The 11806-nt window shown below is 34.5% G+C and overlaps 2 protein-coding genes across 2 annotated transcripts; one reads left to right on the plus strand and one right to left on the minus strand.

Moving 5' to 3' along the window:
• The first annotated feature begins 327 nt into the window (after window positions 1-327).
• Window positions 328-7790, plus strand: LOC118054687 (wall-associated receptor kinase-like 8). Its single transcript, XM_035066359.2, has 4 exons — window positions 328-1228; window positions 1647-1760; window positions 2062-2310; window positions 6865-7790. Exons 1-4 carry the CDS (start codon window positions 376-378, stop codon window positions 7788-7790), a joined length of 2142 nt encoding a protein of 713 aa, XP_034922250.1. The 5' UTR covers window positions 328-375.
• A 2564-nt stretch (window positions 7791-10354) lies between these two features.
• LOC118054578 (probable CCR4-associated factor 1 homolog 11) lies at window positions 10355-11362 on the minus strand. Its single transcript, XM_035066215.1, has one exon. It carries the CDS (start codon window positions 11360-11362, stop codon window positions 10355-10357), a length of 1008 nt encoding a protein of 335 aa, XP_034922106.1.
• Window positions 11363-11806: the final 444 nt, after the last annotated feature.

The following is an 11806-nucleotide window of genomic DNA, read 5'->3' on the forward strand; positions in this document are numbered from 1 at the left end:
AGTATATTATAAGGTTTCTTAGTTGACTAGTAAAGTCTTGTAGACTTAGGTTTGCTTGCCCTTTCCTTGATTCCCTGATCACTCTCCCAAAGTCGTAATAACTAGTACCGGGAAAGAGACTAATATTCCTTCATCATTTTTATTTTATTTTTTTATCATTTGCACTGAGCTATCACTGATGCCTTCTTTGTTTGTTTTTTTTTTTTTTAAAGTCTAACCTGTGCAATTGCATCTACATTTCTTTCACACTAGATTGACTTGGTATTATAGCTAGAAAATGTTAAGAAATATCTTTGAACTACATTTTAACTCTGTTCGAGGGCTGATATATACCAACTTGATTGGGTTTAGTTAGCTCAAAACCCCAAAACAAAAATGAAAATGAAGTCCATATTTCGAATCAGCCTCTTACTATTGCCAATATTATTTCAGTCAGCAACAGCTGCAGCACCCATGACAAAACCTGGATGTCAAAACCGTTGTGGAAACATCAGCATTCCTTACCCCTTTGGAACTGTACAAGATTGCTATGCAAATGAAATGTTCAAGATTGTATGCAGGGAAACTGCCAATGAGTCAGCTCCAAGAGCTTTTATTAGCATGATCAATATGGAGGTTCTGAATATTACAGATGGTGCAGCAATTTTCAAAGGTCCAATAATGTCCTCCAATTGTTCTGACAGGCAATTCAATCTACCTGCTCTGAATTTGACGGGAAGTCCCTACTTTTTCTCCTTTGGTAATGTGTTCACTGCAGTGGGTTGCAACGTCCGCGCGTTGTTGACAGGGATAGGCCCCCAAGTTGTCGGGTGCGACTCGACTTGCAGTGCTGACTATGATCAGAAAACTCTTCTTTACGGGCAAGAAATTAACAGTCTATGTGCTGATGGAAACTGCTGTGTGGCAAGTGCACCTTACCGGATGCAGGTTTTTCAGCCAAGTTTGGAGGCAAAAAATGGGAGTGAAGACAGCAGTGGATGCAAGTTAGCTTTCCTAACAGACCAAAACAAATTTTCGTTTCTCAATATGACCAATCCGCAAGCGCTACAGGGTTGGAGATCTGTTCCACTGGTGCTTGCCTGGATGATGGATTACAGCATTTGGAGATATGATAACAGTACCATGGATTGCAAGTACTTCCTTTATGAGTCAACTGTGAGTAACGTTTCAGGATATGAATGTTCTTGCAGTAACGGCTATGAAGGCAACCCTTACCTTGGGTGCGCAGGTAACTTTGCTAAAAAGATGACTAATCACATCAGTCATTCCATCCTTTTTGTTTTTTTTTTAATCATTTCACCGCATATAAAAATTTCTTGTTTCCTTTTCTTTGTCTTGATTCAAAATTGCTTTTGGCATTAGGAAATCTTGTTTCAAGGTCATCAACAGGCCTTCCCCGGTATCCTTTTCAAATGTTTGAATCAACTTGAGCGGCCGTACCAAAAGTGAATTTGATTCCTAAAAGAAGTTCAATTTTTGTTTACCTTTTTTTTTAATGGCAAGGGTTGATTTTGAGTACTCTAGTGGCTTCATATAACACATTCTTAATGCTGGTGTACATATATTTTCCTTTAAAAAAAAAAAACAATTGTCGCTACTCATTAAATCTATGGCTTCATTTCTTGATTTTGGCATTTCTTCCTTAGATATTAATGAGTGCAAAGACCCAAATCAACATTCGTGCCTGGGGATAACAAAATGTGTGAATACACTGGGATCATACAAATGCGAGGTCAATAAGTATTGGATCGTCCCAATACGTAAGTTTCTCTCTACCCTTTTTTTAGCTGCTACAATTTGATTTTGCTTTGAAATTTGTATTTACTTTGCCCCTTTGAACTGCGAAATTGACAGCCAACATTTGATACTGTGAAAGAGTTCTAATTTTGTACATGGTTCATTATGTCACTATTGACCTGATCTATGGATTTCTGTTGGCAGATTGGATTTTGATCTTACATTTTCCTTGTTGTTAATAATGCAGTTGTTGTTGCTATCGCTGGAATATCGTCATTGCTTGCTGGCATTGATCTTACATTTTCCTTCTTGTTAATAATGCAGTTGTTGTTGCTATCGCTGGAATATTGTCATTGCTTGCTGGCATATCGTGGTTATACAAACTAGCAAGGAAAAGAAAACACAAAGAACTTAAAAGGAAATTCTTCAAACGAAATGGTGGTTTATTGTTACAGCAGCAGTTATCCTCAAATCATGTTAGTGTTCAGAAAACAAAGATATTTACTTCAAAAGAGTTGGAGAGAGCCACTGATCGTTTTAATGAAAATAGAATACTTGGTCAGGGTGGACAAGGCACGGTTTACAAGGGGATGTTTTACTATAATCTTCTTTGTCATAATTAGTGATTTTTTCTTGAAAATATAGTTAATCCTAGCTAGTGGAATCGAATAAAGATCATACCGCTCTCTCTCATTCTCTACTTCCAATATTGAGCCCAAACTCTTAGCATCTAAATATATCTGCAATAGAAGAGGAAAGCATGATTCCTGATACTGTGTGTCTAATTTTTTCCCCGCAATTCTGTTGCTTGAAATAGCAACTGTATTAGCACTTATTGCAAGGCCTGCTAATTGTACAGAAATTTATGGAAACATTAGCATTGCTTTTTCATTTGAAAAAGTAAGCGATCGCCACATGTTTGAAATAGCATGGAATTTCCTCATATTCATAACTAGCTAAATTGAAAACTGTGTTTAAAATCATGCAGGTCATCTGGTCAACACGCGCGCCGTATATATCGTGTTTAAAACCTATGATACACGCTCTTTGGGTTTAGAAAGAAAAAAATGTACTGGCTTCGAAGTTTTAAACTTATTAGAATGCAACTTAACGTGGCTTAGAAGAATCTGAGATTTTTCTTATCAATACAAAAGTCTGCTAATTCAGACTAGTGATTCATTGTTCGCTAGTCGTTAGTTACAAGTAGACCAAGAAAATGCAAAGAAATGTCTTAAATATTTCCCTTCCTCTTTAAAGCTGGATGTATGAACTTGAAATCAAATTATATCTAGAAAACAAAAACCACTAGAATGGATAGCATGGTTTGGAGATTGGTGGTTAAAATGACTTTGCTGGTGTTAATGTTTCAGTTAGCAAAAGCAGCAGCACCCGTAGCGAAGTTTGGCTGTCCAGATCGATGCGGAGCCATTAGCATTGCTTACCCCTTTGGAACTAGAAAAGAATGCTACATGGATGAACGGTTCGCGATTGAGTGCAATGATTCTGCCAACCCTCCTAGAGCTTTTATAAGTCGAATTAAAATGGAGGTGCTGAATATTTCAGTTACGACAGCCACCGCTACTGTCAAAAGTCCAGTAATATCCTTCAATTGTATTGGCCGGGTAGATGGTGTGCCTCTGAATCTCACTGGAACTCCCTTTGTTTTCTCCTCTAAAAGGAACTTGTTCGTTGCAGTGGGTTGTGATACTCGAGCTTTTATGACCGGAACCGAGCCGGATCTCGTCGTCTGGGAGTCTACATGGGGTAACCTGCAAAGTAACGTTAGATTGCAAGAAAATAATATGTGTTCAGGTCAAAATTGTAGTCTGGCTAGAATCCCTTCACTGCTTCAGGTTTTTAATCCGCGCTTAGTTTCTACAAAGTCTAATCAAGTTGGAGAGGGATGCAAGCTAGCCTTCCTGGTGAATCCGACATGGTTTGAATCGAATATAAGTGATCCCTTCGCAATGCAGTATAGAGATTATGTTCCAATGGACTTGGGTTGGATGATGAACTTGAATGATAATGATATTTCCACGCATTGCCAAGAAGGTTACAATCAATCCGAATGTGCGTGCGAGGATGGATTTGAGGGCAACCCTTACCTTGAACTTGGTTGTGCGGGTAAAAATTCCTCTCTGAAAAAGAAAAATTGCTACTTTTATTATCCTAGCTTTTTTTTCTTGGGTTTATTTTATTAATTTTATTCGAGCGATTATTTTAATTTAATTTCTTCTATGTTTTGTAATCAAAGTTAAACGATGTTAAGTGTCGGATAATGATGGTAAATGCACAATTAGATTAGAATTAGGAAGTAATTTAGTGCTTCAATTTTGAAAAAAGAAAAATAGATTTACTCTAGTTTGAATTAATTACTTTTAAGCTCTATAACAAATCTCATATAAATATTTGTTGATTTTCACCTTCTTATTTTATTAGATGTTGATGAATGTAAGACCCCAGAGAAAAATACGTGCCAAGGGATGCTCAAATGCGTGAATACACGAGGAGGGTACAGATGCGCGATAAATAAAATTTATATAATTATCATAGGTACGCAGGTTCCTGATTTATTCCTTTCAACCTATTTATTTTTAATGCCTATCACATCCCTGCCCCAAATAAATACCTGAAACTAATGTTCAGTTTCATCCCTATAATTTTTATGAAATGTTATTCTGGCTCTCACATGTTGATTATTCATTTTCCTTACCTAGTAAAGATGGTCAAATGATTATTAATTCTACATAATAAATCTGCATTTTTGTCTCTGCTGTAAATAATCTTTCTTATTGTTTACATATTATTATTTTAAATTTGATATTCTCATCAAATTCTAAAAATAAATACAATTTAAAGTAGTGTTATAGTTATAATATACGAATTGCTTAATTATATGTCAATATATTTAAGTTTTAGTAAGTTAAATTTTGATATATTTAAAAAAAAAAAATAAGAACACATATTGACACATGCACATATGCAGATACAAATAGAAAGATAAAAAAAATTGATGATTATCCAAAAAAAATTAGAAAGATTAAAAATAAATTCGATACCATGTTGAAAATTTGAGAAATGTTTTTCAACTAAATCAGTATTTCTTGACATGGGTTTATTATAAAAGTTTTTCTTAAACCAGTAGAAAATTCATATCATAAGTTAAAATTATTTTATGATGCATCTTGAATATTTTTTCAGTAAAATGTAAAAATCAAAAATCAAAAAACATGTATCCTAACTTATATCAAGGTCTTTCGAGTTGTTAAAAAGTTTATGATGGTATATGAGTTTACTTATTTATTATTTGATTATTTCATATTGTGTTTTTATAAGTTATTTTTCTTAACAAAATTAGAAACAAAAGATTAATAGTATGATTTATTTTTTTTAGAAGATTTGAGAATAATTAAAACTTACACTCGATATGCATTAAAAAATAAAATATATTATATAGTTTTTTTTTCCTTTAAAATTGATACCAAGTTAAGAAGAAAAAACCAAAAAAACAAACTCTATAAAACGATGGCCCATCATAATTAACCAGCCTCACCATGAACACGCTAATTACCAAAATAACCATACATTAAATTAGCTAGTAAATTCAATTAAGTGGTCGGGCCCGGTCCCTCAAGTTTTCGAACTTGGTTAAATCAACACATGTACCTTAGTTTTGGACATTTCAACCCCCACACTATCAAGTTAAGGTTCCTTGTGATTCCTTGTCCACTTAGCTTTGTACACGTGGAATTCAAGGTTAACAATGGAAAAACATAAGCCATATGGACATTACCCTTTTGAAATTAATTCCGAAAAAAATAGTCTCGGACAAATTTTAATTAATATAACCAAAATTCATGTGGCAATTTTTATTTTCCAGCAGACTGAAAACCTAGGTGATGTTTTTTTTGCTCCTAGTACAGTTATAGGTCTGGTTGGAGTACTCTTCCTGCTCATTGGTGCTCGGTTCAGATGCGCGATACACGTGGAGGGTTCAGATGCGCGATAAATAAAATTTATATTTATATAATTATCATAGGTACGCAGGTTTCTGATTTATTCCTTTTGACCTATATAATTTTAATGCCTATCACACACTATTGTTCATTTTCATCCCTATAATTTTTACGAAATGTTATTCTGGATCTCATGTGATGATTATTCATTTTCCTTATCTAGTAAAGATGGTCAAATGATTAATTCTACATTATAAATCTGCATTTTTGTCTCTGCTGTAAATAATCTCTCTTATTGTTTATATATTATTATTTTAAATTTTATATTCTCATCAAATTCTAAATTCTGGAAATAAATACAATTTAAAGTAGTGTTGTAGTTATAATATACGAATTGCTTAAATATATGTCAATATATTTAAGTTTTAATCAATTAAATTTTGATATATTTTTAAAAAAATAAGAACACATATTGACACACATGCACATATGCAGATACAAATAGAAAGATAAAAAAATATTGATACCATGTTGAAAATATGAGAAATATTTTTTAACTAAATTATTATTTCTTGACATGGGTTTATTATAAAAGTTTTTCTTAAACCAGTAGAAAATTCATATCATAAGTTTAAATTATTTTATGATGCATCTTGAATATTTTTCGGTAAGATGTAAAAATAAAAGATCAAAAAACATATATCTGACCTCAGATCAAGATCTTTTGAGTTGTTAAAAAGTTTATGATGGTACATGAGTTCACTTATTTATTATTTGATTACTTAGTATTGTGTTTTTATAAGTTATTTTTCTTAACAATTTTTTTCTTTAAAATTGATACCAAGTTTAAATTTTTTAATTAAAAGAACCAAAATCCATGTGGTAATTTTTATTTCCTAGCAGACTGAAAACCTAAGCGATGTTTTTTTTGCTCCTAATACAGTTATAGGTCTGGTTGGAGTACTGTTCCTGCTCATTGGTGCTCGGTGGATATACAATTGCATTCGGTTGAAGAAGAAGTTTTTCAAACGGAATGGTGGTCTCTTATTGCAGCAGCAATTATCCTCAAGTGATGGTAGAGTTCAAAAGACAAAAATATTCAGTTCAAATGAGTTGGAAAAGGCGACAGATTATTTTAATGAGAGCAGAATACTTGGTCATGGCGGCCAAGGCACCGTTTACAAGGGAATGTTAGCTGCTGGGACTATCGTTGCAGTTAAGAAGTCTAAGATCGTGGATGAAGATAAACTAGAAGAATTCATCAACGAGGTTGTCATTCTTTCACAAATCAGTCACAGAAATGTGGTTAGACTACTCGGATGTTGCTTGGAGACTGAAGTTCCTCTGCTAGTCTATGAATTCATTCCCAGTGGAACTCTTTTCCAATATCTCCATGAGCAAAACGACGACTTTACGTTATCATGGGAGTTGCGGTTACGAATTGCCTCGGAAGCTGCAGGTGCGATATCCTATCTTCACTCGACAGCATCTATCCCGATTTATCACCGAGACATTAAGTCCACAAACATACTCTCAGATGAGAAATATAGAGCAAAAGTTTCAGATTTCGGAACTTCAAGATCAGTTTCCATCGATCAAACTCATCTGACCACCAAGGTGCAAGGTACTTTTGGTTACTTAGATCCAGAGTATTTTCGAACCAGTCAATTAACAGAGAAGAGTGATGTTTATAGTTTTGGAGTAGTTGTTGCGGAGCTCTTAAGTGGGAAAAAACCTATTTTCCTAACCCATTCACTGGAAACCATGAGCTTAGCCGAACATTTCATTGAATTGATGGAAGATAGTCGACTCTCTGATATCGTTGATGCTCACGTTAAGGGGGATTGCACTGAAGAGGAAGCCATAGTTATAGCGAATCTTGCAAAGAGATGTTTGAATTTGAGTGGAAGAAACCGACCAACAATGAGAGAAGTTGCAATGGAATTGGAGGGGATTCTATTATCACGTAACGGTATCAATATTCAACAAATTGGTGAAGTGGATAATTCATCGAGGTCGATTTCCTGCAGCAGTTTTGAGATTGGTATAGATCTACCATTAGATTGCAAACCTTCGACTTCTTCTGAAACATGGTGAGGGATTAAGAAAATATATCACAAATCATATGTTTCTTTCTTGTTTTTAAGACTGTTAGGAGCGTTTCTGATTGAATAAAAACTTATATTTGTATTGTGGTCTGTGTTTTAGCACATGTTCTTAGTCTTTCATGTTAAGAACTTACTAAATTAAAAATCCTTCGCTTTGATTCTAAGAGAGTTTCTTTGATCAATTGGTAGCTTGAGCCATGTCTCTATCTTGAGGTATCAAAGCCATCATCAGTTAGCAAAGATTTCATTTGAGAAGTATTTAGTCTCTGGAATCCTCTGGTGTGAACATGCTGATGAGACTATGCAGATGAATTAGGCTTAAATTCTGATAGCTGGAGATGCTGATTGTTTATAGATTTGATTTACTATTTGTCTGTGGTTAAGGCAATATCGATTGAGCTTTTGTGGAAACACAGCCACAAAGCTTAACTTCATACTAAAGCCCAAGACGATTAAGCCATCTAATAACAGACCAAAAAAACTCGTCACTCATTTTAAACCAGAGACAATACTGATCATGATCAACCAGGGCAGCGACTACGAACATAAAGTTGTAAGGAATACAGGGAGAGCAAAAACAGAGTAGGGAGCAGAGCGATAGCAGCAGGAGCATGGACTAACCACCATCACCAGCAGCAGCAACAGAGATTAAGCAACCAAAATAATTAACCATTTAACCATTATGACCAGATAGTAAAAGCAGAATCAGCAGCAGAGAGACCATCAAATTAGCAGACGACGAAAGCAGCTAGCAGTAACATCAATAGTAGTTGATAGCAGAAAAAACCACGAGCTTAGAGCAGTGATAGAAGCACAAGATCAAATTACACAGTGATTTCAATAGAAAATGTTTAACTCTCCATTACTAATAAAAGTGTATGCGTGTTTAGTGAATGATAGATAATTAAATGATTAAGTAGCAAAGTAAGAGCAAGAAAAGCCAAATAATTAAATAGCAAAGTAAGAGGCAAAATAATTTATTGTATAGATTTATCTCTGGAGAAAAAAACTGATGATAAGGGGAAAAAATTAATTGTTTTAGATATTAAGCCACGACATCATTGTTACTTCAAGTTTGATATGACATTATAAACATGGAATATTAATTTTCTGTTTGGTAATATAACAAAAATTATTTTTTAAAATCTTTTGTATTTAAAAATATATCAAAATAATAATTTTATCAAAGTTTTTTTTTTTAATAATATAAAAATATGAGAAGGAGGGGCTTGAGACAGCAAACTCTTGTGAAGATTTAGCAGAAAGACAGTACCTGTACCAGGGAATTCAGTGTCCAGTGAAATGAAGGAGAAGCGACAGATTGCTTCCTTGTTAGAGAAAACTCAGCTACGAGGTTGTCTGCCCAGACTTCGCGAACATGTATTGGTTTGCTGCTCTTCATTGCTGACGCTATTGTTGTTTTGAGATGGGATGATCTAATTAAGTTATGAATGCAGTTTCAATCGCTTCTGTTGTCAATTTCAGAAGGCTTAATCCGAAGATGATTGGGATTTCCTGTCGATGCAGAGATTTCTATCTTAAAAATAAAACTCCGTTTAAACATCTTTTATCTAATTAAGAAATCCTATGTACGGTCAAAGCTGGCCTAATGATATTCAATTCATTAAAACGAAAAATAAAAATAAAACAGAAATTGCATCTATTTTTTTTTTATTAATATGGGTGTTCAAATCAGTTTGCAACGTGCATCTCCACTAATTCCACGAGCCTTGAAGTTAACGACAATATAAACTTTCAATAGCCCTGAGATTTATGAAACTCAAATTGATAATTTTTAGAAAATAAATATAGAATCTGACCAGTTAAACAACATTCATTATACTTAGAAATTGCATCTATTGATCGTTACCTTCCGGGGATTTTTTTAGAGAGTAATGTCGTGTTAATTAAAACCTAAGCAAATCAAGCAAAAATATAAAATAAAAGGGACATGAAAATTTAACAAGGTTCAAAAAAAGCGCGCGTGCGTATTCTACAAAACTCCATTATCAACCACTAATCAAGCGCGCACATATTATCCAAAACCTAACTGCACCAAACAAATCTCTTACATAAAAATAATACCACTGTAGTAATTCTCTTGAAGGCTAAAAACAGAAGAGTACTGGCTAAAAACAGAAGAGTACAGAAGAGTACTCAAAACAGTATCCAGGGCAAGTCAATTGTGTGATTATGATGAAAAACACATCATCTTCACAATCTAAGTGTCTGTAGTTTTGTATTTTCCTTTTAGTTTTGGTTTAATGGCAGAGAGAGAGTAATGTTCAGTTCTGGTCACTGAACTATTTAAATCGCGTTTCTCACTTTCCCACTTTGTTTTATAGGATCAGGTTTCTCCCTCTATTTTATATTGTTTTGGGCATGGGTTCTTAGCCAGTCCGAGCGGTACAACACCAGCTATAATAGATCTGACCTCAACACAAACTTTGCTTGATGCGAAACAAATCAAAATATAGCTAATGGAAAAAATTAAAACAAATAATCGAGAAACTTGGATTAAAAGGTTTTACAACCAAATTTGAGGGGGAAAGATTACACTGAAAACACTTCCTTAAACTGAGGTTTCAACTGAGTAGAAGTTTCAATATTGTATACTTCAGGTGTACGATCGAATCCCAGCCAGCCTTCACATAGTCCAAAAATCATTCCCTCACAGCCATTCAAGTTATTGTATACTTCAGGTGTACGATCGAATCCCAGCCAGCCTTCACATAGTCCAAAAATCATTCCCTCGCAGCCATTCAAGTTTTCAAGATCAAGATTAGCGCAAGAATCCTTAAATCTCACGAATGTTTGATGGGTTAACAGGCTATCAGATCCTGCCTGGTGCCTTTTTCCGGTTGTCCGTTCTACACCCAGTAACTCAGCCACCCTCTCCAATCCACCGCGCAAACCACCGATAGATCCCATCATGAATTTTGTATCATAAACTCGAACCCCAAAGAAGAAACTAACCATCCCCAGAAAAGACGCCATATCACATGGCAACTCTCGTCGAGTTAAGATCTTGATCAAGAACCCAAAATCATAAGCACCATGAAAAGTAATCCAAGTTATTGAACTGTTATTGAAAACAAGTCCAGAAGTAAAAACCATCCATGCAAAATCTGAGGAATCGATACCCTTTTCTCTGTTCTTCTTAAGATCAATACCTTGGCGTTCAAGTAACCCAATAGATTCGTCGTTGTAAGGATCATGTTCGATGTTGAAATCCCGGAAATTAAACTGCCAAACGTAGTGGAATTCTGTTCCGAAACTTGGAAGATTTCCTTGTGAATCAGACAGGGTCATCCCAAGTTGAATAATTTTCAAGAGATCAACATTGTACTTCATGAGACGGTAATTGTGAGAAGGAGGGGCTTGAGACAGCAAACTCTTGTCAAGATTTGACAGAAAGAGAGTACCAGGGAATTCAGTGTCCAGTGATACGAAGGAGAAGCGAGAGATTGCTTCCTTGATTAGAGAAAACTCAGCTACAAGGTTCTCTGCCCAGACTTCGCGCACTTGTACCGGTGTGCTGCTCTTCATCTTTAACGCCATTGTTGTTTTTGAGATTGAAAAATCAAATTAAGTTATGCTGTTTCAATGGCTTAGGTTGTCAATTTAAAGCCAAAATCAGAAGAGAAAGTCCGAGGTTTATAAGGTAAACCTAGTTTCTAGCTTCTTCTGGTTTCCGTCTCAAAATTGGAAGACTTCTCGGATTTCCTAATGTGAGAAAGATTGTGTCTTAATTTAATACGAGTTCTTTCAGTGACTTAAATTAAGTCTGTTTATAATTACTAGGATCTCTTATAGAATTAAGCATAATTATTAAATCATAGGTCACTAGGTCAGATGCGTAAACTCTAGTTGATATAAATCAATAAAAAATATAAAAAAAATCAAAGCAATATCATTTAAAAAAAAAATTCAATCAAATTTTAATTTTTAACAGGTCAACTCTAAATTGACTTTTTTTACATCTAGCCTGGAATAGTGATAGGT

This window comes from Populus alba, chromosome 3 (assembly GCF_005239225.2).
Source record: "Populus alba chromosome 3, ASM523922v2, whole genome shotgun sequence".
Taxonomy (NCBI): Eukaryota; Viridiplantae; Streptophyta; class Magnoliopsida; order Malpighiales; family Salicaceae; genus Populus; species Populus alba.